Source organism: Acanthochromis polyacanthus, chromosome 8, assembly GCF_021347895.1.
Source record: "Acanthochromis polyacanthus isolate Apoly-LR-REF ecotype Palm Island chromosome 8, KAUST_Apoly_ChrSc, whole genome shotgun sequence".
In the NCBI taxonomy this organism is placed as follows: domain Eukaryota; kingdom Metazoa; phylum Chordata; class Actinopteri; family Pomacentridae; genus Acanthochromis; species Acanthochromis polyacanthus.
The window spans coordinates 15,306,362-15,333,754 of NC_067120.1; the positions used below are offsets into that span (position 1 = coordinate 15,306,362).

At 41.0% G+C, this 27,393-nt stretch overlaps 1 protein-coding gene across 6 annotated transcripts; it reads right to left on the bottom strand.

Annotated features, from left to right (window-relative positions):
- Positions 1-26,788, bottom strand: LOC110959683 (coiled-coil domain-containing protein 136-like). 6 transcript variants are annotated; one of them, XM_022206642.2, is made up of 10 exons: positions 26,600-26,740; positions 26,308-26,445; positions 19,291-19,608; positions 14,732-14,806; positions 13,115-13,417; positions 8,575-8,692; positions 6,412-6,688; positions 6,109-6,240; positions 3,753-3,865; positions 1-2,244 (listed from the first exon to the last, which is right to left on the bottom strand). In XM_022206642.2, the coding sequence occupies exons 2-10, from the start codon at positions 26,357-26,359 to the stop codon at positions 2,232-2,234; spliced, it is 1,401 nt and encodes a 466-aa protein (XP_022062334.1). In that variant the 5' UTR covers positions 26,360-26,445; positions 26,600-26,740; the 3' UTR covers positions 1-2,231. The 6 variants fall into 6 exon arrangements, 5 of the variants coding, with proteins under 5 accessions (XP_022062334.1, XP_051807393.1, XP_022062333.1 ...); XM_051951433.1 differs by lacking the exon at positions 26,308-26,445 and having other exon boundaries at positions 26,600-26,788; XM_022206641.2 differs by lacking the exon at positions 26,600-26,740 and having other exon boundaries at positions 26,308-26,593.
- Positions 26,789-27,393: the final 605 nt, after the last annotated feature.

Sequence of the window (27,393 nt, forward strand, 5' to 3'; positions counted from 1 at the left end):
TGGGCTGGGAATATTTATTTTCTCAAGTCATTTGCAGTGCAAAATAGACCTCCAGGTAACAAAATAGCCACAGCTATATTAAAAACAACAATGCTATCCACATGTAAAGCAACAAGCTGAGAAACACTGTGCAATACAGAAGCTTCTGAAACTGAGACAGTTAATTCATGAAATAAGCTCAAAAATAATGATAAATAATGTCCTGGATCAGACAGTAATTAGATGTAATATTGCAGTTGATGTGGATTCAGTTTCTATTGCAAAATTATCAAATAGTAACAACATTTGCAGTCCAATGGCACATTATTTACTTCATCTAAGTTCATATGCAGAGATAACAATGGTCAGGCATTGCTTAACAAGGTTCTTTGTAATGACAAACATTTCAGAAAAGATTTTAATACATTTCTGAAATATAACCGACCTGAAAAACCAGGAGTAATCTTGCGCTTTCTCGCAACAAAGGTCAAATGCGATCTAAATACATGCAATGACGACACTGCCCTTCAACGTAGAGGTACTGAAAATGGTTAGCAGTTCTAGCGATTCTTCAGAATAACGTCACCATAAATAAACATTTACATAGCATATAATTTGGCTATCAAATATACGATGCTCTTTCAAAATAGAATAAACTTTTCTACAAAGCTAGTACAAATGGATTTAAGAAATATCTCTCCCATAGTACTGTATGTCACATCTATTTACATGAAATACAAAGTAACAGTATCCACGTAACAAACATAAATCTTATATTGTGCTTCTATATTTTTTTGTAGCATGCTTGATTCAGTTCTAAAAGTTTTTCCACAAAAAAAACATTTCACAAACGTAAACAGAGTCCTTCAATACATAAGATACGCAAGATACGTAAGATTTTCGTAACTGATGCTTAAACTAACTCTTTCTGACAGCTTCCTATTTACATAGTTTGGACCCATATCGGTGTCTAAAATGCCCTCACAAACTTCACCACATCTGCAACTAGCTGGTATTAATCATATCAGTCGACATTCTCACACTGTGTACCTTTAGTAATCTGCCATCACCTTTAAACTTACTAACAATACACTTGGAAAAACCAAGCCAATTAATTTATTTCTCTACAATGAAACTCACATTGAGTTGAAATGTATGAGAACATACCAACATATTTCAATCATCCCAGGATTTACTCCTGACGTTGCTGTAAAATCTTTACTAGTACATAAGACTATAGAAAGTCATATAAGTGTAACAATGCAGCTCAGGCTGTAGGATTTTAAGGTGTGAGTAGGCAAGATGAATTAGGAGCACTGCACTGACTGTCTAGCTTTATGATTTACTGATAATTGGAGGGAAAGGTGAAGAGCCGACTCCACCCACCAGGGGTGATCTGTCTTAAACATTAATATGCGCCACGGCTGGACTGAAAGGTGCTCAGTTAGCCATACCTGTGCATCTTAAAATTGTATGCCAATGGAACACAGGGTTATCTAATGGAAGGTCAGAATAACACTGGCAGGATAATATTTGTGGGAGACTGTTAGATGGTAATTCATAATGATTTTATGACCTGTAAGCTACTTTGGCAGTATTTTTGCATTTATTGCATTTAGTACTTTGGGGGATAGTTAAAAGCACTTTCTGTTAATGTTTTATTAATATGTTATATATGTACATTTTAGGGTTTTCAGTGCATTGTGCCCAGACTGAAAATTCATCATTATTATCAAAGACACCTATGAACAATAAAAAACAAATAAATAAATAATGATTCAATAAAGTAAAACCCATTCGGTGCACATTAATAATCAAGACCTTCGTTTTTGTCACATTGTTAAAGGAGAGGAAAAAGAACATTCACAGACACAGAAGAAGGATGACACAGCACTAGCATACATTTAGTGGACAGATCAGTCCTCGTGTGGGCAATCTGCAGGTCAGCTCATCTTCGTTTTCAGTCTCAAGTGAAACTGAGCACATCCTTCTCAGACTCCGTGTGCCCGTAGTACCGTCTCATTAGAGATAAAACTTCCCACAGGTTTTCTACTACACAGTTCTATCACATTTAGATCAATCCAGTTCATTCTGTAGACGTGGAAGGAGAGAACGAGGGCTGGTCTGAAGCAGACGTCCGTCCCTGTGCAGTTGTTAACCATCCAATCAACAGCGGATGAGAGCTCTCAATAAGCTTGTCATCACTAGTAGCACTGCTGCGGCTGCAGTGATAGTCACAATGGAGTTCCAACCTACCTCACTCCCCTGAGGGAAGACATGAAAACAGTGGTGTTAAGAGTCAATAAAGGCAGCATCGCCATCTCTCACAGCTAAACCACACAAGGGCTTTTTCAGGAATAGTTCCACATTTTAAGAAATACACATTTTTGCTTTATTGTTGAGTGAAATATAAAGATTGTCACTACGTACTTTCATGTGTATATGGACAAGTATAGAACTGGAGTATGGAGGTGATTAGCTTAGCTTAGCATTAAACCTGAAGTAAGGGCAAACAGCAAGCCTGGCTTTATCTAAAACCCAAAAATTCTCACAAAATAACACTCTGTATCTGGTTTGCTTAAACCTCACACAAAAGTCAAAATTATTTTTATTGTCTGTTTCTCTGCTGGTTGTGGTGACAATCTCATGAGCCTTAACTTCCACCACACTAAGACAACAAATTATTGTTTTAACATTTCTGTTTGTATATGAATTAAGCAAGCAGTGACTTATCTTGTGAATTTCAGAGGTTCTGGTAGGCATATATTTTTTAAATTTTGAACCAAACTAGCTCTTTCCACCACTTGCTAGTCTTTATGCTAAGCTAAGCTATCAATAAGCTGTAGTTTCATATTCAACACAAATACTTGAAAGTGGTATCAGTCTTCTCATCTAAATCTTGGCAGGAATGAGATTAAGCATATTTCCCAAAATATTGAACTATTCCTGTGAATCACTAAATATTTGGTCATACTTTGCCAAACTGCCTACCAGTCCCATGTCCACCTTTCATAAATGTTTTTTTCCACCTTTTCATAAATACCTAACATCATCATCTACTGTACACTGGAGATTTTCTAAGTCAAGCGTAAGTGTTTTTTCTTCAGCTTTGACACTCCCATAACGACTAACAAACCCCGAACAAAAAGATTCCCATCAATTAAAGGGTTAGTTCACCAAAATAATAGAAAAACATTTGCCTCTAGTACTTTTTAACCAGGCAGACAGAAGTTATTTTATTTCAGTTTTCTCTCCAAAAAGCACTGAAGTTTTGCTTGTGTTTGCCTCAGAATCACTTGTTCATTCATCAGCTTGTCCACCAGCATTTTCATTCAATCCCAGTTCTGGTATTACTGAATTATTAAGTCCATTGATCATGTGTGTGTTTACAGGGGATTTGCTTTTCGAGCCGAATAATCATTTCTGCTTGGATTCTTTCAGAGCTTCCTCGGAAAAAAGTTGCCGTTTTTTGTTTTATTGCTGTCAAGTGTCTCTAGTGTCTAACTGAGCCACTATATCCTGAAGAAATTTTCTCAAAGGAAACCGTAGAGTTTCAGGAGGGAGTAATTACAAACAAAATTCCTGTCACCCCCAAGTTCTGACTTTAGAAACCTGAACAAATAAGGTCATAACGGCAGTATTTGTTCCACTAGTTGCAACTACAGGCAAGTAAGAAAATCTTTTATTTTTGGAATTTGGGTTATCTAATCTGCTGTGTGTGTAAGAACCATACGCAGCATAATACATCAGACAGAGATAAGCTCCTCCCATACCTTGCTCTCTGGGACGCCAGCTCCGACAACCAGCACCAGACCACAGCCACAATTACAATCATTCCTATGAAGGGGATGGAGAGAACAGGGTGCTCAGACGAATGGATGAATCTCTGAAGAGGGAACAAAAACAAACACAAGGACCATGGAGATGAAGGGGATGAATGAATGGATGGGCTGAGGTAGCCAAATCATAAACACACAGATAAGGAGCTGTGCCAACAACACAAACGGACCACCACTACGAAAATCACTAAATTAAAAGCGTGACATAGACGACGGCTGTGATATATAGAAGAAGGGCTGTGATGGAGCGATTAACATTTGCCATTAAACAAACAATGCATAACTCAACGGTGACATAAACATCAACTCAACGTGAGTATGTGTGAGCAGTTCTGTGTGGCATTTACTGGCCGCTTGTGATGTTATGGTGGCAAACAAAAAAAGACATACAGCATGAATGATGTTACTAGTATATGGGGGTGTTTTAGTCTCTCTATCCTCATTTTGTATTTAATTTGTTTTTATGTTTTTTTTAATTTGTCATCAGACAGGCTGAGAGGTCATGGACATTCAGAGAACAAGGACAGCGTCAGAGACAGGCACGGGTAGACAGTTTGACACAACGCAGAGACATCTCATCACGGCTGTTGTAGACAAAACACAGAGTTCAAGGTCTGTCTTTTTTGTTGGTTTTGAACATATAAGGCCGTGTTAGCTTCCATACGGATACTTTACACTGCTGCCAACCTTTTCCAAAAGCATTTAAGTTCTGGGGATTTGTTTACATTTCTTTATACGTATCTTTCCTTGAACTTTGAGACAGAAATTTCTTCAGACATCACTGCATTCAAGCTACAGTCAGTGTTGTAATCAAAATCACAAACTATGTTTTCAGAAAGTCCCACCCGGAAGAAAACACTAAGCAAAAGTACCCTGATATCAAGAAAAATATACACGGGTGACAAATTAATGGAAAACCCTGTGTAAAATGTCTTAGTAAGGTCTAAGGATGTCACGTGCCACCAGAACTCGTCGTTTACTCTCCAAGTCTGTTGAACTCTACTGGAGGGATGAACACCACGCTTCCTAAAGATGTTCCCTCATCTGGTGTTTTGATGACGAGGCTGGACAGCACTGTCTAACATGTCAGTCTAAAATCTCACATATGTGCTCAACTGGGTTGAGGTCTGGTGACTGAAGGCCACAGCATATGATTCACATAATTTTCATAGTCAATAAACCAGTCAGTGACCCCTATGGGTTTGGACATTGTAATCCTAGTAGAGACCATACCCACTGGGATAGAAATGTTTCATCATAAGGATGAAGGTGTTCACTCAGAACACTTTGTATTGATTTGCAGTGACTCTTCCTTTTAAAGGGAAAAGTGGGCTCAAACTGTGCCAGCATGGCCCCCACAGCATAACAGAGCCATCAGGTGTGTTCATTTTAGAGGTCAAGAGTTCATTTTCTTTTTTTAATTTGTCACATGTCTGCACATATGACCCAGATACTGCCTCTTGAATTATGCAACTCATAGTTGAGTGCTTGAATACACAAATCCTGCTGGATCTTTCAGAATCACCTATGCTTTCAAGTAGTAAGACTAGTGTAGCCATAAATGGGCATGGAATTAATTGTGCTAAGTTTCAGTTCACTGAAAGTAGATTTTCCCACGGCATCTTATTAAAAGGAATAGAAACTGGGCTGATGGTAGGAAAAAAAAACAAATAAAAAAAAAACCCTGCCACGCTGCGAAAGTCTTTTAATTACTTACGCTCTCTTGAAAAATTTCTAAAGCATACAGAAAGGCTTCAGTGGCGCAATATGCATTATTTCCCCTGGTGCCTGAATGCTTTTCACAGGTTTAGTGTTTTTGTCCAACAACAGTATTTAAGCATTGCTGTCACAGAGAGGTTGGGACACAGACACAGTGGGGGGAATGTTCCCCAGCCCAAAGCACACAATAAATACTGATATGGGCCGACAGTACAGGTCAGCTCATATCAAAACATATATTGCTACAGTATGAGACACATAAAGTGGGCTCAACAGACACGGGATACAGCAAGGTGTAATGTGAGGATTGTTAGTTGACAGAGTGGCTGCAAAAAAAGCTTTATATTTCTTTAATCAAGTAGAAATCATGGCTAAAAAAATAGTCTTTAGAATAAATTTACATTAGTTTTAATATAAGATTAATGCCTTGAGTTCAGAATGCAATGATAAGTACGAGACTTAAATGTTGTAAATGTCTTAGCATTAATCACTCAAAGCTGTAGATCATTTAAATTACTTTGTCTTATTCTGAGACCCATCCCACTGTGGCCTTGGACCGCTGGTCCCTCACCTGAGTCCCGCCTGACAGCTTCTCCAGCTCGGCCTTGCAGCGCTGCAGCTCCTCCTCCAGCTCTGCTCTCTCCTTCTGACTGCTGTCATAAAGTATCTGCAGCTCCTGCAGCTCCAACTTCAGACCGTCACACTGGAGGACACAGAGGTCAAACACTCACTCTTGAAAACCAAATTCATTATATTTGATGGAATTTATTGCATCCAAAACCATAAAGAAATTTCTAATATTTGACTCAAATGCGCGCATGTCATTTTTCCCAATCAATGTCCAATGTATTGCTGAGACACCAAGACACCATACCTCCCTCTGAACCTGTGAGGCCTTCTCCTCTGCCTGTTTCAGCTGGTCTCTAAGGGAAAAGATCTCCCCGATGCCTCCGTTCCAGCCTGTCGGCGTCATCGGCTTTCCATCAAATGAGATATTCTTCTGGATGGAGGCGTCCACCAGGCGACAGTTCTCAGACTGGGCCATGGTCATGTAGCTCTCTGTCATGACCTCATCTGAGCCAGTCTCCATCTCCTTCACCTCTGTGCCCTCAACTACATCCTCCTCTTTCAGCGACAGGTAGACACTAGAGCTGTATGGTGGAGAAGAACGCTTAAAAATTGGCTCCAAATGCTTTGGTGGAACAAAGAAAAGACACGGTTTCTGTTTTATGTGATTACCTTAGAGCAGGGGTGTCGAACTCAGTTCCTGGAGGGCCACTATCCTGCATGTTTTAGATGTTTCCCTCTTCCAACACACCTGATTCAAATGATCAGGCTCGTTATCAGGCTTCTGCTGAGCTTGATGATAAGCTGATCATTTGAATCAGGTGCGTTGGAAGAGGGAAACATCTAAAACATGCAGGATAGTGGCCCTCCAGGAACTGAGGTTGACACCCCTGCCTTAGAGCTCGTCAGCTTCTTTTTTTTGTCACGTACATTTGCCTTCAAAACGTATCCAAACTCCTGGGAAGTTTTCCTCTTTATTGCTTTTCAACAGTGAATCATGGGCAATATAATAAGGCTTTTTCTAGCAGAATTTACAAAAAATACTCTTTCATGCTAAAATGAAAACAGACAGATACAAAGTAATGTCAGTTAATAAAAAATGTAATAAGTGATTGCATAAGTGTTTACCAAATGTAAAGTGGCTCATCTAATTTAACACAGGTGCAGTCACTGGTGTGAGTTGGTGAAGTCAAACAGTTAGTGTACTGGAGATCTTATAAATGCAGTGAATGTGTCTTAAGTCACTGTACAATAGATGCACCTGTATCTGGAAGAACCAGTTACTGGTGAGTCCGTAATTCTGGTTAGAACTCCTATAGGAAAACAAAAGAACACACTAACCAACTCTGTGAAAAGTTGCTGAAAAGCATAAGTCCAGGGATACGAGTAAAGTTAAATCTATCATTAAGAAAGGAAGGAATGTGTAAATCTGCCACAAGAGCAGGCAATTCTCAAAAACTGAGTGACAAGAACAGACTCCTCTAAAGGAGTTGCAAAGGTCAGCAGCTAAGACTGGAGAGGCTGTGCTTACGACAACTGTTACCCGTTCTTCACAGTCAAAGCTTTATGGGAGAGTGGCAAAGAGAGTCGCTGTTTAAAAAAAGCTGATGTTAAATTTTAACAAGAGTTTACCAAAAGGAAAGTGGGAGACTCTGAAAATCAACTCGAAAAAGGCTCTTTGGTCAAGTTAGGCCAAATTTGAGCTTTTTGGCCATCAGACTAGTCGCCATGTTTGGTGAACACCAAATACTGCATGTGCCTCAGACACATCATCTCCATTGTGAAGCATGGTGGTGGCAGCATCATGGTGATGGTCTACAGCAGGCTGTGGAAAGCTTGTAAAAGTCAAGCTTTGTGACTTTCATGTATCACGCATTTTACATTTTATGCTTTTAATCGAGATTATTTTTCAAAAAATTAGATAACATTTATTATAATTTAATGATGAAACGCAATAAATGAGGAAAATTTCCAATAGGGTGAATACTTTTTAGAGACACTGTGGAGTTGTCGGTATGTCGTGCAGAAATGCCTCATAGAGACACTGATTTCTCAATATTTGTGTTTTCATCCCAGTCAAGCAGGGATTGAATTACTCAAGTATTGTTTTCAGTCTTGATTAATCACATTGCCACTACATCTGTTATCTGCTAATTGCTTAGTCTATAAATTGCGAAAAAAACAATTAAAAATGACAGTGACATACATATTTGGGATATTGTTTGAAAGATCAATGATGTACTTTCAATCTTGAAATTATGTTTAATTGCTTATTAATTAATGACCAAATGGCTTCAGCAATTACGTGCGATCCCTCACATGACTTTACAAATTTACTGCAGTGATTAAGCAGCTGGTCAGTGTTTTCCAAATGAGACAGGGCTGTGATGGGGGTTAGTATTCCGGAGGCTATCCCCTCCAGCTGATCCTGGGTGCACAGCTGATGAGGGAGCAGTCATTGACCTCTCACCATGTCCTCTGTCTCTGCAGCAGCTGCAGCCTCTCCGAGAGACGTCTGTTGTCCTCCTTCAGGGTTTGACACTCCTCCCTCAGCATGCGACACTCCTCCTTCAGCAGGTCCACGTCACCTACCAGAACAAGGAAGGTCAGCCGTGATGATATTGGAAGAGGATGCAGGTCGGTCGTTTTTAACGTCCCCGCCGGTAGATTGAGCATCATTACAACGCACTAAAATACATCGAAGAAACAGCTCGACATTCTTGTAAATATCACTTTCTCGCCAAGAGTCCAACAACTTCTACAGTTCTATTCTCCAAACTGTTTCTTTAGAGTTAACCCCAAGCCTGAGTTAGATTATATTTGCATATGAAATTCATTTTGGGTGATGTTTTCCTGAAAGAGCACACCAATTACATAATATGGAGTCCTCCCCTCCCTCAGTCCCACCCGAGGCTCAGCTGCAGAACCCAGCGGTGACATCATGTGTTAAGAAGTGTGTCCCTCCCCGTAATGACTTCACGCTCTTGGTATCCTAAACACACACACATCTGCACAACCTCACACACACCACTCCCTTTGCAACCCTCAGCAATCACATTTGCAATTTGTAATATTTATTGAACCCACAAATGATTTATGGTCTTGACTGCAGGATGCTAACATGATGCGAGGGAATAAGACCATCCATAACCTCGTGTTTTGTTTTCATAATATCAGCCACAAAGACTGATCACAGGCTATTTGTGCTAGTAGCAAGCTGGATAAATTCCACAGTGTAAGCAGAGGCAGTAGGTCTGTGTGTGTGTTTTAATGAGCTTTTCTCACTCATGGCTGTTTACGCGCAGCGTGAAGATGAAGTGTAAAACCATGACTTATGTTGGTTTATTTTTCATGTATTCCATGTAAAATAACATTGTATGGAATCTAATGAACACACGTCTATTTTTTTTTAGCTTTCTTCTCTGATATCCACCTATGATTGTATCCGTGTTTTTTCTCTTTATTTACTGCATTGATACAGTCAGGTTCATAAATATTCGGACATTGACACAATTTTAACCATTTCGGCTCTGTACACCACCACAATGTATTTGAATTAAAACAATTAAGACGTGCTTTGGATGCAGGCTTTTCTGCTTTTATATGAGGTATTTACATCCAAACTAGTTGAACGGTGTAGGAATTACAACACATTTTATTTGCGCCTTCCACCTTACTTGGACAGTTGGCTGCTCAGCTGTCCCATGACCAGTTGTGTGTTATTCCCTCATTGTTTCATTTACAAGGAGCAGATAACAGGTCTAGAGTTCATTTCAAGTGTGGCATTTTCGTTCAGAATCTGGTGAGGTCAGCTCTCAATATGAAGTCCAAAGAGCGGTCGTTATCAGTGAAGCAAGACATCATTAGGCTGAAAAATCAAAACAAACGCATCAGAGAGATAGAAAAACCATTACATGTGGCCAAATCAACTGCTGACTACACATCTGGAAGACCACAGAAAACAAGTGTGGTGGATGGGAAAAGAATCCTTTCCCTGGTCAAGAAAAACCCCTTCACAACAGTTGGCCAGATCAAGAGGACTCTCCAGGAGGTAGGCATATCTGTGTCAAAGTCAATAAGTGAATACAGAGGGTTCACCACAAGCTGTAAGCCATTGGTGAGCCTCAAAAACAGGAAGGCCTGATTAGAGTTGGCCACAAAACATCGAAAAGAGCCTGTGCAGTTGTGAAACAATATCCTATAAATCGAGGAGACAAAGATCAGTTTGTACCAAAATGATGGGAAGAAAATAGTGTGGAGAAGGGAAGGAACTGCTCATCAGTGAAGCATGGTGGTGGTAGTAGTATCATGGCATGGCCATGTATGGCTGCCAGTGGAACTCGTTCTCTTACATTTAGGCAATATTATTAGGAAGCATTGTATTAATTTCAATTGTTATGCAGATGACGCACAATTGTATTTATCTATGAAGCCAGATGAAACTGATCAGCTAGCTAGACTGCAAGATTGTCTTAAGGACATTAAAACCTGGATGATTTTTAACTTCCTACTGCTAAATTCAGACAAAACCGAAGTCATTGTATTTGGCCCCAAACATCTTAGAAACTCACTTTCAAAGCAAATAGTTACTCTGGATGGCGTCACATTGGCCTCCAGTACTACTGTGAGGAATCTTGGAGTTATTTTTGACCAGGACATGTCTTTTAACTCGCACATAAAGCAAGTCTGTAGTGCTTCCTTTTTTCACCTGCGTAATATTGTAAAAATCAGGAACATTCTGTCTCAGAGTGATGCAGAAAAACTAGTTCATGCTTTTGTTACTTCCAGGCTTGACTATTGCAATTCCTTATTATTGGGTTGTCCAAATAGCTCTCTCAAACATCTACAGTTGATCCAAAATGCTGCTGCGAGAGTACTGACAGGAGTTAGCAAAAGAGATCAAAGAAGTGGAATATTCTGCAATGGCCAAGTCAGTCACCTGACCTGAATCCAACTGAGCATGAATTTCACTTGCGGAAGGGAAAATGCCCCAAGAACAAGCAGTAGAGGCCTGCCAGAGCATCATTGGGGATGAAACCCAGCATCTGGTGATGTCCATACTGTAGGTATCAGACTTCAGGCTGTTGTTCATTACAAAGGATGTTCGACAAAAATTTTAAAAGTGCCAATTTGATTTGTGACTATGTTAGTTTTTCCGCTTACTTTTGGTCCTTTAAAAAGGTGGAGAGCATATGTAAAATGTATTGTAATTCCTACACTGTTCACCTGATTTAGATGTAAATACCCTCAAATAAAAGCTGGAAATGTGCACTTAAAGCACACCTTCATTGTTTCATTTCAAATCCATTGTGGTGGTGTACAGAGCAGAAATGCTGATAATTGTGTCAATGTCCAAATATTTATAGACCTGGCTGTATCGCCCCTCCGTGCATCTGCTAAATACTGACTGATAGGACTGAATCACTTATTTTGTGTTTTAGACTTTTAATTAATTAGCAGACATCTGTTTCAATTTGACATGAAAGAGTCGTTTAAATGTACATTCTTGTGCAAAAAGCCACCTATGATTGTCTCCATGTTTTTTCTTTTTTCTTACTGCACTGATCTCTCCCCTTCGTGCATCTGCTAAACATTGACTTGTGGAGGGGGTGAATACTTTTCCAATCACTTATTTTATGTATAGGTGCAGAATGCATAGATTGTGTTAACTGATGACAGTTTTAGTTCAGTTATTAGTCAGTTATTGCTTTATGGTATTTAAACTGTTTTTACATGCTTGATTTAGTGTCATTTGCATTATTATAATTTAGACAGACACAGTATTTGGTTATTTCAAGGAGCCTGTCGCTTTAAGAAAGTGCAACTATCTGTGTGATGTGTGTGTCGTGTTGTGTAGTGTCGTGTTAGGAACGTGTTGAAACAGTTTAGATTTTATGCAAATTTAAAGCCGTGTCTGGACAGAGAACGTATCTTCTATTTTTTGTGTTTTTGTTCAATAAATGTGAGAAGACGTACTTTTGTGGAAAACACGCTTTTTGCAACACGCGTCAGCCATAAGCTCCAGTGGAAGGTTTTATTGGAAAACCTACTACATTATGTTTTTACATTTTTATTTTTGGGGCCATTTTTGACAGGTTAGGTTGAGAGACAGACAGGAAAACAATGCGGAAGAATGGGAAGGAAGACTAGCAGCAAAGGGCTACAGGTAGAGTCAAACCCACGCTTGCTGCGTTGGGTAATCTAGCCCCTGTTCATGGGTCGCCCGCTTGACCAGTTGAGCTATCTGGGCACCTTTATTTTATGTTTTTAATTACTTGACAGATTCTTTATACATCCCTTTCACTTTGCCATGAAGAAATCTTTGTTTGCAAATTCTTGTGCAAAAAGTCACCTATGATATCTTTGCACCTTTTCCTCTTTATTTACTGCACTGATCTCTCTCTTCCACGCATCTGCTAAATACTTTAAGAGGGTGAATACTTTTACAATCACTTATTTCATGTTTCATATTTTAAATTTATTGACAGATTCTGTGTACGTTCTTTTCACTTTGACATGAAAGAATCTTTATTTGCGCATTCTTGTGCAAAAAGTCACCTATGATATCTGTTTTTTTCTCTTTATTTACTGCACTGATCTCTCTTCTCCATGCATCTGCTAAATATTTTAAGAGGGTGAATACTATTACAATCACTTTTTTATGTTTCATATTTTAAATTAATTGACAGATTCTGTGTACGTCCTTTTCACTTTGACATGAAAGAATCTTTTTTTTTAATTCTTGTGCAAAAAGTCACCTATGATATCTGTTTTTTTCTCTTTATTTACTGCACTGATCTCTCTTCTCCATGCATCTGCTAAATATTTTAAGAGGGTGAATACTATTACAATCACTTTTTTATGTTTCATATTTTAAATTAATTGACAGATTCTGTGTACGTCCTTTTCACTTTGACATGAAAGAATCTTTTTTTTTAATTCTTGTGCAAAAAGCCACTTATGATGATCTCTTCGTATTTTTTTATATTCCTCCCCTCGTCATCCCTCACCCTCTCTCCTCTCGGCCTCCCTGCGCTGGCTCTTCATGCTGATCTCGGCCCTCAGCGTGGTGATCTCCAGCTCGTACTCCTGGGTCTCTTCGCTGAGGCGCTGCAGCTCAGCCCGCCGGCGGCACAGCTCCTCCTGCAGCGAGGCAATGTCGTTCTCCCTCTCTGCGGCCGCCTCCTCCGCCGCCTGTTGGAGCAGCAGCACCTCCTCCTGAGCAGCTCGCAGCTCCTCCTGGGCCTCGGCCAGCTCACTCTCCTTCTCCTCCTCCAGGCTGTCCATCTCCTCCTGCACAGAGCGCAGCTGGGCTGTAGGAGCAGCAGGAGGAAGAGGAGAACGTTAGGTTTCCTTTAAGGAGGATGTGTGGGTGAGGCTGCAGTGTCAGTATGGGTGTATATGAGTGTGTATGAGCTCACCTGAGGTTTTGCAACAGTGGGCCTGCATGTGTTTGTGTGTGTGGGTGGTGTGTTCTTGCATTTGACTGTGTGTGTTTGTGAGTGTGTGTGTGGGTACTGTAGGAGAGAGGAGCTGATGTAACTTATGGTAACCATCATGTTATTTTTTTTCCAGAGTTGGGCTTAGATGATTAGTTTAACAGTTTCAGGAAATGAAATTGCCTCCACCCCTTGCCAACTTTGAAAACAATGCTACACTCTTCCTTTTTCTATTTTTCTTCATCGCTCTCTTTTTTTGCTGAAGCACTGGGTTTGGAAAGGTCTTTTTAGTAGTTTCTTCCTCTTTTCTATCGGTTTTCTTGTTTCTATCAGAATATTTGCAATGAAAACCCCCTCCTACATGGCTCAGACGTACTTCTGCACCTTTGTTTTCTCTACAGTGTGCAGTTCTATGACAGGCTCACTGTAAAACTATGCTACACAATGGCAAGATGTAATATTGGAGAAATTCATACAGAAAAATATTGATACTGAAAGTCCCGTCTTGCAAAGCTGACAGGATTGGGTCCTTGGAATGGATTGGTCTGTTAAGTTTGAAACTCGGAAAGTTTCAATCTGTATTTTTAGAACTCTCATCCCTACTGTGCAGTTTAAAGGTGGAAATATGCAGCCATATCCAGCCCTAACTGCTTATTCCACTCATGTGTATTCTAGCATATAAAAAACACCAAATGGACAGTGTAAAAAAAAACTAATTTTAACCAGAGGGGGTCTTTATATTCACATGACTGAGCATACTTATTAAAGTGTGTGTGTTTTTTTTAGATGAACCTTTATTTCTGTCTGAATGATTTTTCTAATGTGAGTTTATATATCTACTAAAAGGAAAACAAAATTGCTTCGAAAAAGACAATGGGCTGAAATCAATGAGCCTGAACGATTGCTAGATGTCACATGTTGTAGCTCCAAACATGCCTACGCTGCAATTTCTGTCTGACACATGACAGAGTTGGTGAAACAATAGAAAATCCATACAAGGCATGACAGAAGGTGGAAGTTCTTCTGAATAATTCTAGATTAGCAGCTTACACAGCAAAATCATCATCGACTATCAGTATTGACAGGCATAACAAATGGAGTAAGGAATATGTAATTTAGATATTTGATCAGTCTCTCTGCTGTCGTCGTTTGTTTGTTATTGAAGTATTTGCTCCATTATGTTGATACCTTGTAGATTCTGGATCTGCCGTGTGAAGGCCTCAGCCTGATGGGCGCTCGCCAGGCGCTCATCCTCCAACAGACCTGGTGACGAGGTAGAAACGGGGAGTGTGTCGAGAGATAAGAGCAAAAAGTCAGTTCAGCAGACCAATAAAAAGATGACAGTTTGATAAGCTGTTTAACCTTGAGTCAAAACTGAATGACACAAAGCTCTGTGTGTCTGCCTGTGCCATAAATGCATTGAATAGCATATGAGTAGAACGTGAGCCAGTCTTTCTGTGTGTAAATTTTCTAATTTTCCATTTTATTACAGATATTCTCCTGAATCTAACAACTTTTAGGGAGAGTGAGAGAAAATAAAGCTGATTATTTTGGCTGCAGCTTTCACAGCTTTTGGTTTGCTGCTATTTTTTGACTTTCTATTTGTTTTGGTCCCCACTGGTATGTGTCATGCCAAGTAAATTCTGTCGCATACTTCAAGCTGATTCACTGATGGTTTTAACACAACAACAACAGTGACTAGTTGAACACAGAAAACAGCCAGTTGAGTCTGCATGTTCAATGAAGCCAAAAATCCCCCAAAAAACTATAGAATAATAGCATAAATCCAATTTTTTTTCTTAAAAATAAAAGATTATGGAAAATTAACACCATTAATAATTTTCCTGTGTCACTTCACAGAAAATACAATACACAGAAAAATCTACACCTCTTCTCCAAGGGTTTCACAAATTGTTCCAAGTATCTTTGAGAACTTGGTAGAGTTCTTTTTGTCTTCTGTCTCTTCAAGTAATCCCAGACTGACCCTATGATGTTGAGATCAGGGCTCTGTGGGGGTCACACCATCTGTTCCAGGACTTCTTGTTCTTCTTGTGGCTGAAGATAGATCTTTATGACTGCACGTCTATTTTGGGATGGATCAGATGCCTCGGTGATGATTTTGTGTAATGGATAAGAATATAAGTGCACAATACCTGTGTTCTAATGCTACATTGTGTTAGCTAATGGTGTTGAAAGGCTAATTGATGATTAGAAACCCTTGTGCGACTATGTTAGCACATGAATAAAAGTGTGACTTTTCATGGAAAACATGAAGTTGCCTGGGTGACCCCAAACTTTGAACAGTAGAATATATCTGTGTGTATTTATATATTTTCTTATTATGAATCCCTCTCTAGCTGTAGTTACGTTATAGCTCTCTACATTCAAAACGTGAATTAAATCCTTTCTGCTTTCCACCACTTTGATCCAGGCTGATCTCAACATCTCCAGCTTAGACTGCTGCTTTCCCGTAGTGCCATCAGCAGGGAAAATTTTTAATTAGTCCAAGCTTTGGTTGATGATCAAATACCTGCTAAGCTAATGACATTGTCGGCAGCCTCAGGTGTACTTTGTGTTTACTGCCGCTGAACAAACTTTAGTGTGCTGACATGCTAAACCAAGATGATGAACATACTAACGTAACTGCTAAATATCAGCATTTTATCATTACCTGCTTAAACTAAGCAGGTCAGGGCCTGTAGCACGGCTGTGGACTCTTAGTCTTCAGTTCTAAATGCTTAAATACAATTTTAAACTTACTTTAGGCCATTTTCATGGGGATTATCCAAAATACCTTCAATGTTGTTTCTGGAAACATGTCTTTGAACTTTTGAAATATAATCTTTCGATGCCGTTAGCACCACAAACTAATCCATTAACCCAGATGCATCATATTGGCGTGAGGGCAAAAGTATCAAACTAGAACTACAGCATCCATCTGCACGGATCAGCTGCCAGCAGACTGAACAGCTGCCTGTTCCCAGAGAGACTTGACCAATACTGATTTTTGCTTGTGGTCTAGAACACTCTGTCTGGAAGCTTCCCCCAGCGTGCACACAGTTGTCTGAGGAATGCCTCCTTCACTGCCAGACGCACTACTGAGCTCACCAAGCCATGTCTCTTAGAATGACACGCAGTCGAATGCACACACTCATAAATGTGCACACACACTGCGGCCTCATACCGAAGGCTTGAGTCACTGCTGGTGTCCCCGAACGTTCAGCTCACCATTTCTAAGGTATGATGTGATGCTCTATCCAGCAGCTATGAGCCACTGAGCATGTCAGGAACCATATATAACAGTTCACTTCTCCATGTCCAATTAGGTTGTCAAGAACAGAGACGTCTCTGGAGGGATGTTAAGCTGTTCAGAGAAGTGAGGGTTTGTTCTTCAAGTGTGATTCAATTTATAACGTCAAAAATATTAACCATCGCTGAGATGCAAAATGTTGATGCTTATTTGAGTTTACTGCAATAATAGCTGAGATTTCAACATGAATTCATGACATCTTACAACATAAATTAGGTGATTTCATAAAAAGAGGGGACTCCAAATACCAGAGGGGTCAACATGTGAAAGATTGTGCATGTTGCAATTTTTTTTTATTCCTCTTAAGTATGACCAGATTTTGCTGCTGTCATATTTTTACTCACTGTGGGGCAAAATTTTTACTGCAAAATGAAATCCTATACCTCTATGGAAGCCGTGACTAGATGTAGAGCTCACTTTAAAAAGTCTTCTGTACAGTATGGCACAGTTATAATGCCAAAATCACGGGAAAAAGAAAAACAAAAGTTTAATTTTGTGTATTATTTATTTTATTTCACTTAAATAAATTCTGTTCCAGATTCCAATTGGTTGCAGTTGTATAAACACTGGAAAAATGGTGAGTCTGCATATTATAGATGGTTCGTTACTTACATTTGTAATTCCCTCCATGTTTCCTATCTGCTCTGTGTGAACACCGTCTGCAGTTCAGCCCAGTCTGGCAAATAAGTCCCTCAATTTTTATCAAGTGGCTTTGATCACAGCTGAGTCTCTTCTGGCTTCATGGTTGTATCAATAAGCACTGATTTTTATTTATTTATTGCTCTTTTTACAGTATCTGCTGCAAATCATTTACTTCTGGTGATTTTTTAAATGAGTTTTGTCAAACTAAATGACCTAGATTTTTTTTAAAGTCTTTATTTAAAGCTTAGATTTTGTTCATTTTCCTGATGTGTCATATGTGCAAGTCAAGAATAGTTCTGTTCTTACAGTTTTTGACTGATAAGTTGTGTCACTTTGGTGAGTTTCTGGAAGATAATATGCCTTTTAAACCCACCAACAGGTTTTGGGGTTCAAAGGGTTGATAACATTTTGCTTATTGATCATTTCCCAGAGATTATTTGCATTTTTCTATTTTTCTTGTTGGTTTACACAGTATTTTTACTCCCCACATACACTGCAGACACGTGGGTGATGTGGACTTAAGAAGCATAGGTGCAGGAACTATGATGATCAGCTGCTGTAAGAGCTATTTGCAAACAGTGCTTGCATTCAGTTGGCACATTTGACTGTGTTTCACAAACTGCTAATAAATTCATGGAGCAGACTCTGGGTTTTATAAGGTGAATCATGTCAAAATAAAAAGAGGGGAAATTATCTCATGTTGCAAATTTTAGCTCGCTTGTTGCAAATTTGGTGAAACAGGCCCTACTTAGCAAGGCATACCATATTTTAGTAAACTGTGGCAGGCTTTTAATTTAGCTCTTGTTTATGCGAGGGAAGTACAATTATAGACTGTAGATGTGTCTAATTGCTCTTCATCCGCTATATAATTTTCCCACCAGTTTGACTCAGAACAGTTTTCTGCTCGATTTTTTTTTTTTTTTTTTTGGAGAGCTGTAGCTGCCCCGGTGAGGGGCATTCTTGTTCCATAACTGTTGTAGTCAAAGTAGCAAACAAAAAATAACACCCATGTTGACTAAATAGTGTAATTTCTAAATTCCAGAAAAATGCTATGGATTTAGGGTATTTAGTTGGATGACTGAGGATGTTTGCATTTAGTTCCACAGAGGTTTATGTGTTTATTTGTTTGATCATTAGGATCACCATTAGCTGTGCTCTAAGGGATAGTAGTCTTCCCGTGGTCCACGTTAATCACATGCATTAAACACTATGTAATTATTAAAATCAATAAACACTAGGCACATATGGGAACATTAAACAGCATCAAAATGTGTAAAAACAATGAAAAAAAATCACATTTTTCTTAAATATCTCAGTGACTATCTGAAGGGAACACCACTTTTGATCTTTTTTGGTATCTTGTTCCAGTTTGCAGACCTTCCATACAGACTGTACATACAGAGGACTAAGTATTACCAGCTGACCAGTATTTGTTTTATGTGTTGGATTAAAAAAAAACGGTATATATAACATTTCTAGGGAAAAGCTGATGCAACAGTATACCCGTCTCTAATTTATCCTCCATAGTCATCAAGAGTACTTTATGCATCTCGCACATGTTCGCTTAAAAAAAGAACAACAAAAACATAAACAGCTAATCTTTTGAGTTCAAATTAAAGTTTTTTTCTAATGTTTTTCTGTACCACTTGACCAGCTCCTTCCACAGAGACTGATTAAAGGTTACACAGCTGTTCTGTGATAAAGCAAGATTAATGATTACAGAGATTTAATGATGAAAAACTTAGTAAAAGAACATAGTTTTGGTATTAATTATACCCGGAGCTGGAGTTCTCACCTTGCAGCTCATGGAAGCTCTCCTGGTGCTTGTTGGAGGTCTCTCTGGCATCCTCCAGCTCCAGGAGCAGCTGCAGTACCTGGGCCCTCAGCTCCTCCAGCTCCTCCTCCTCAGTCAGGGGCTCGCTCTCCTTCTTCCTCTTCTCCTCCCCTTCGCCTTCCTCCTCCTTCAGTTTCTTTTCTTCCCCTTCCTCCTCCTGAGATCTCTCCTGGTCCATCTCCTCCTTCTCGTTGTTCTCCTCCAGGACGCCTCTCTCCTTGGCTGTTATCTCGTTGTCCATAGTGGGGCTGCTCTCAGCTTTCAGATCACAGGGGTCATCTGATGGAGAGACGAGACTAACGTTAGAGAGAGAAGCCTGATCGGAGCAGAGAGGGCGGTAGGAGGAGAGATTTACAGGTGACAAACCCCTCTGTCATCGCCTAAATTCAGTCATGATTGCATGCAGCACCAATTGTCTTTCTTTCTGAATCAACAGCACCATCTTGTGATAAAAGTGGCTTTGATTCCTTTGTGGACCAACCTCAATTTCACCCATATACTCCAATTTAAGCAAAAACTAATTAAACCACACAATAATTAACAATCTTGTTACGTAATTAGAGCCAAGATTGAGATATTTTTTTCCTTAGTGAATGCATCCACCAGAAAAAGATCCCATGAGCCAAAAAAAAAAGTCAAACTACCCAGTGTGTAATGTAGTGATTTAAGCAGAATGTTTATTTTACATGTTTTTGGTTCCATTGTTCAGAACTGATGGTGGCACATGCATCGCTTTGTTTTCCATGCCTCAATCTGCACCGTGGATTTGCATGTTCGACCAGTAGGTGGAGCGAGTTAACCGACACAATGCGGAGAGAGAACCGTGGGGAGGAGGGCCAGTATGCTGAAGCCATCACTATGACTCACCACTCAGAAATGCACCTCAAAGTCCATAATAGCACGAGCTACCACTCATAGTAAGAGAGACGTGACACATATCTCCCTCTCATTACACTGTGTCATATTATATGCTTGTCTGCTGCTTTTCTCTTTCTCTCCCTTTTTTTGTGGGTCTTCTATGAAGCTTTTCTTGTCACCCTGCCTGGCTTGGGTCTGGTGTTGTTGTTAATGTGGAAAACCGACTGAGACCGTGTATATGATGTAGGGCCAATACAAATAAACTTGATTTGACATCTTAATAGTCGCTGCTTGCTCAAGCTGTGGAGACAAATGCAGATCAGGTTCAGAAAACTGGAAGGGAGGGCATAATTTATGCCCAAACAGCACAATGACAAATTCTAATCTGAAGTCCCTTCCCATTAGTCAGATGAGACTTTTCTTTGAGGCGGCAAGGACGGCCAGAGACAAATGGACATTAGATTCACAGTGTCGGGTTGTTCTCAGGAGCAATTTTTGAAAGTAAAGATCACTTGTGCCACAATTTCGGTCTCATCTGTGCAGACTCTGCTTACATCACACACGCTGACCTGATATTATTTCATTCTTACTTCTCAATAACCTGCCCTCCAGGGTCAAGTCCATCTCAGAAATAAATTAATATGTAGCATCCCACATCGGTGCTCCAACGGTCTCCAAGAGCCACCGAATTGCTGTTTGCAGTCAGAAGGCAGTGTGAGGACGGGGAAATGGTGTTTGCTGGGAGACAGGAATTGAAGAGACGTGATGAGGAAAAGGCTGCAGCAGGGGACAGAGAGGAGCATTAACTACAGATCTATCTAATTAAGAGTGATGCTCACCGGTGTAATCTGGGCCCTGGGGACGCTTCCATTTCTTGGATAATTATTTCTCTGCCTTGTTTTCCCCTCACTAGATGTAACACTTTCCATAACAGCTGAGCACGTGTGCCACATTTTATCTTATATCTATGACAGCCTTTTCCCTTCTTGTTTCATAATAATGTTAATTTAAACAACGCAGCCCTGAGAGGCATGTGAGAGGTTTCATGAGCACTGGGCTATTTTGTCATTAAATTTTGATGCTGGTGTAATGAGTTAGTCATAAAGAAGAGGGCTGGAGCACTGTGGCAGAGAGCGAGCCAGAGCTGCTTGTGTAGCCAGCGGCGGCAAAAGACCATCGAGAGACAAAAGACTTCCCACCGCATATCACTCACTGCCAAATCCTTCAGGACGCCGAGCTCAGGGTGTGATAGCTCGGAAAGCGTCGGTCCAAGTGGTCTCTGCTGTACTTTACTTTCAGGATTTGTAAATGCGGCATCCAGGCTGCACAAACTGCAGCTGGTCACAAACAAACTGAGGATTGTACACACGTTTCACACACCTCCTCCACTGCTGTCGGGCATTCAGAAAAAGATTCTTTGATAGTAGACAGACGAATTGAATTTCCATTAATGGCATCTTTGCAAATTAATGATCTTTTTATGGAAAAAAAAACCCCTTCACACAATCTCACTGGATTCACAGTGTTAGCGCTACTCTGCTTGTTAATCATTTCACTCCTTAAAGAAGCTTTGTCGCCTCACCTTGTGAGTGAATGTCAAACACATTGTGCAGCAGAATCAGCTGCAGTAACACCTGTGATCACTCCACTGCATACTTGGCACGTTGCCAGTCTTTAGTCACGCTGGGATTGCATTAGACATGGATGCGTCATGCATACAAGAGCAGGAACGGACAGCAGAGTCATCTCAGGAGCGGTGGTACAGCTCCAGGGAGAGGACAGCTTTATCTATGCACAACACATTCCATCGTAATCACACTGCAGCAAAAAACACATTGAGGATGTCAGTGCAAACGTGGTGCCACTTTAGAAAAGAGGCAGCGAGCAGACCAAGTGTTCTTTGTCAGCATCTCAGAATGACTGTCTGAGATTAAATTTAAACATTAATGTGGCAACACAAGTCCTTTGTTTTGCCTCTGATTTGGTGCTCGGTGATGAAGAGAGGAGCGTAATGAAATTTGCACTTAGCAAAATTGAGGAGCACAGTGAGGATTTTAGCAAACAGAGGCACGCAGGGAGAGGGATGAATGTAGGCCAAAGAGCTGTTCATAGTGGAGAGCCTTTCTCCATGAAGCAATCAGTGTCATTCTGTAGTTAGTTAAAGTGTATTAATATGCAGCAAAAACTGAAAAAAGAAGATAGCAATATGCCAAACAAGATACTGAATGTCACTAAAAGTAGCTTTTATTTTATCGTAACACCTTTTTTCAGTCTTCATCTTTGTTGTTCGTACAGCTTTATGAAATCAGGTGTAATAATAAGAACTCCTCCATGTAGAGAATGAATCAAATGTAATCTCCTGCTTTGACTGCTTGTTAGATCTAATTCTACTGCATTGAGAGGAACATCTAGAGTCAAATCAGCTGTGAAAAGCAACGACACCTCACTGAAAACAGGAGCTGGAAGCTATTTACAGGTGTGGTGTGATGAGCACTTTCTGCTGAACCATGTTTGAAAATAGGATCGAGCAGACAGGTGTTGGTGGTTGTGGGAGTGTTGGCGCATGTGTTTAAAAAATCAAGCATGACTTTATATTGCGTGATCGCTTCTTGTGCTTGTACCTGGGTGTGAATAGGTCACACATGGGCGTGCAGGCCGGTGTATCGACGTGTGGTGGATCTCTGGTGAGCCTATCTGCACGACGTATATCATGATCATACAAATCTGCCAGGTTTAAACCGCATGTGTTGGTTATGTGTATGCATGCTGTGAATCTCTGTGTAGGAGGCCATGCATAATGCACACCACCCCCTCCTACCCCAGCTTTGAAGCCAGCCTAGCTCTGATGTTATAGCTTTTCCCCTGCTCTGGCACACTTCCTCAGCAACACATAATATGGAGCAGAGAGGGGGAGTCGGAAAAGCATGGAGAGACTGGGCGAGCAAAATGTGAAACAGAAGAGAAGACAATAAGAGAGATGCAAGGCAGGAGAAAGAGCTGTGATTTGACCCGAGGGCACTCATACTGTTCCCTTAAACCAACAGGAATCAGGTGCAACCACACACGAGGTTCATCTCCATGGTGACCTCAGCACACCAACAGCCGCGGCTTCAACATATGGGAAGTCACCATGGTAATAAAGCTGTGTTTTTGTCCACAGGTTTGCTTACCATGGAAACCTTTCTGTCTGCCATTTGCTTTTCCCATCAGAGGAGTCCGAGCGATCCTATCAGGTGTACCTTCACGAGGCCCACACAGTGAGGTCACCATCGTTGCGGATTTCAAACTGCGTGAGACTCAGCAGCTTGAGATGAGCAGTGAGCTTACAGAGTGGAGGTCTCATGAGGTTAATGTGACTTTATCACTTTCTCTCTCTCTCTGCTTAGAGCCTGAAAAACTCCAGGGAGAGTGAGGAACAACAGCAGCATGAGAAGACAAGAAAAGAAACAGGAACCACGTGCACCCAAGAGTTGGACCGACTTAATCAGCCACTCTGTTATTTAAATGGAAAACTCATGTTAGCACTTTCAAAGGGAAATAAGAGAAAGTGGGTCAATGGAATAGAAAAGCATTGCAGAATGTGCTATAATTTGGCCTCATTAGATGAGCATGCAGGGAAACTGTGTCAGTGTGTGTATACTGTAAGTGATTTATTCTGGGATTTTGTTTTTACAGGAATGTGTTTGTGAGTGGTGAAGTGTCAGTGTGTCTGTTGTGTAGCAATTCCATTAAGTGATATGAATAGCGACAGAACAAAGCATGACAACAAGTGATGCGATAATAATCCATTTGATCACATATCAATGTCTCCCACCTGAGAGCAAACTGTCTGTAAGGTTTAACATCACTTAAATCACAGAGGAACGAGGGGATACCACAGCTCCCCATGTAGCTGCCAAATCCAAAAAGGATAAAGACCCAGAGGGTGAGAGAGCGCGCGCTAATGATAGGCTGACAAAGCCAAGCATTTCTGAGAAGGAGAAGAAAAGTCAATTCCATAGAAAAAGCTACGGAAAGGAGCTGCATGAGTTCACGAACCTTCTTTGTTCACTTGAAAGTTTCAAGATTTTTTCCATTATACAGCCGAGAGAGAAGAAAAAAACATATGGCACATTCAATTTTCATCAGGGACCTGCAGAGTGCCTTGAGAGACTTTTTTTCTCTTTTTTAAATGAAGCACTTAAGTCTGATGGAGGAAAATGGGGAACAGGGTGGTGCAGGGAGACGTCACACTGTTCGGGGCTGAGAAAGAAGGGTCTTGGATGCCTGAGGGTGGAAAAAGAAATGCAAGATTTGTTTTCATTTGTTGTTTTTCTCAGAGGTCTTTCCAAGCTCCCAGATCTACAAAGTTTGTCCAAGGCAGCAACTTTGCTGTTTATTAGCTCGAGAGAGCTGAGAGAAATCCTGTTTGTGTTCCTTTGGGGAGTATCGCTGCTGATGTGAATTTTCGCAGCGTGAGGGCATGAGGAGGTGAGGGGAAGGAGGAAAGGACAGGAGAAAAATGCTGTGTGGGCTGAGGCGCTGGCAGGTGCAAAGGTTTGTGTGTCTGTGCATGTGTTGGAGGGTGTGTGGGCGCTGAAGTGAGCAGAGGATTGCAAGTGAAAGAGGGGGAAGAGAGATTGAGTGGGAAAGCAGAGAGAAGGATGCAAAGAGATGTGTGTGGCGACTCGTGCAAATGGGAGGAACAGTGATGTATAGACAGCTTCCAAATGTCAGTCGCCTCTGATGATGCTATATTGATCAGTGGGAGCTTGTAAGAGCATCTGTAGTCCCTGGTGGCAGATGTGGCTACTGATTTTATAAGCATTTCTTCCAGTGCAGTGCAGAACTTATTCCCAGCAGATGGATAACACTAGAAGTCCCCTTTTTCTAATTATCAAGACTGATGTCTAGTTTGACCTGCCTCCAGCCAGTTTCAGAATAAAAGCATTTTAATCCCTTTAGATTCCCAAGTGCATGTAATTTAAAATCATTTGAGTTAATACTTGTTGCCGCTCAGTTCATTTTACATTTGCTGTATGTCTTCTCACATATTTTAAGCTAGATTCTTTCCATCAATAGATGCTCAACTTCCGGCTTTAAGAGCAAGCCTCAGACTGTGATGAAAGGAAACAGGTCCCTGGAGTTAAGGCAACAGGAACAAGCTTGTTAGGGAGGAAAGAAAATCTCCTGAGACAGCAACTATGCTATGGTGGTCAATACACAGCCTTCAGAATAATTAATGTAATGGAGTCAAGTACACACAGTACAAGAGGCTTTACAAGTCGAGGGTAACTTTTCAGAGCGTAATCCACATTGCTGAAAGTTCGCTTTTAAACATTACTGCACAGGAAAAAGGAAGCAAACTTCTGGCAACCTGGCAGCTGGTCAAAGGGCCGATGACCTGTGCGTCTCTCTGAGCCCCTCCACACCAATAAACATCCTCCCAACAGAGTCCCACACAGAGCTGCTCTGTCTGCACTCAAAACATGCAGAAAACACACACACACTTCTTCCTTGTTGGGACACACAGACCAAAAAAAGAAGACATTCCAAGCATTCTTCTGCTTACACAGTACTCATTCTGTACACAGCAATAAATACACATGCATTGTGCTCAGTGGTGTAAAGTTACCAAGTAAGCTCAGATGCAGCTGTTCAACTCAAACCACTGTATGCAAATACAAGCTGCACTAGAATAACATCCAACACAGCCAGACTTCACATTGCATCAATTCTCAATCAGAGTAACATATGCAAGACATCTAACAGCGCCATTTAACTAATGAGTGCATTATTTCCTGCCTAGTAGCTGCCAGATTCTCATTACCTGGCAGTGCTTCCATCAAGCGTCCACAGATGCCATATCTGACAGTCGGACTGTCAAACTCGCCTACAGCTCCTAATAAATACACGCTTCCACAATCATCTCCCCTCCTCCGACCACCTGACCGCCTCCCCCTCCCTCCCTCTCTCTCCGCCTCCTCAGTTCACCGCCACCATCCCCTCACTCCTGGAGTAAACACGCTTTTTCTCGGCAGAAGATAAGCATCAGCTTCCCTGTCTAACCTTCTCGGCCTCATCGCTCGCAATCTGTAAGCGCAAACAGCCACACACACTTGACAAAACAGCTGCACAGACCTGTAGAGTCCAAAGCCTCCTCTATGAGTGGAGGTAAACGCAGTCCATCCATAGCCCCCCTGAAGCTGCAGCAAAGAGGGAGAGACGGAGAAAGAGAGTGGGCGAGAGAGGGTCAGAGGCTCCACACGCCCACCTCAGCTGCAGGGAGAGAGAGGAGACAAACACACGGAAAGTGCTGAGCGCCGTGTCAAGTACTCTCGCACAAACGCACGAACGCACACACGCAGGTTTCAATGCAAATGCACGCACACGGAGAGCGAGCGACAGAGAGGGAGAGAGAAACAGGCTGTACCTCGGGAGAGTTTGGGAGGATCCGGGGAGCTTGGCTGAGCTCTGGAGCGTGGGAGAGATGCCGAGAGGGAAGAGGGGAGGAGCAGAGTGGAGGGAAAGATGCTGTTTTCCAGACGGCAAGCCCTCTCTCTCTCTCTCTCTCCCTCCCTCACCTCTCTCTCCTTCTCACACACTCTCTCTTCCTCCCTGGCTTACTCTCTGTTTACTATTTTCGCACTCTTCTTCCAACTTTATGCATCTTTTCTGGGCGTACTTCTTGTGCTTTGTCTCCTCCAGTTTGTGCCATTGGTAGGGATGCATGTATAGAACTGTGCGTATTTACGCACGCAAACAGCAAGAATGAGCAGTAAATGAGGTCTATATGAAGATAGTAATGGTTTCTTTTTGAAGGTATTCACATAAATAAAAAAAAAAATAACATGTAAATATGAGCTTTTGTGGTGCTCATTTGATATCATAGAAGACTTATTGCTAGAGTTGGCAATGAATGAAGCTGCCAAACACTAATCCTTTCCAGTTTGTGTAAATTCCACCTGAGTGCAATGAGATGAAATACAATTACTTGATTTTCTGATATGCAAAAATCTACCTCTTCACTACAAACGACATTCATCTGTAGATTCCTGCACACACACTTATACACAAACTCTTCCTCCTCACTCACTGCACATTTGGCCTCGGCCCTTAAGCCAAATGTATTTACCTATAATGAGATCCAGACAGGCTGTTGCAGTGGAGGCAGACAGCTAGCATTGCAGATTACTGATCATTTCCCCTCCATTGTTCATTTCCTCC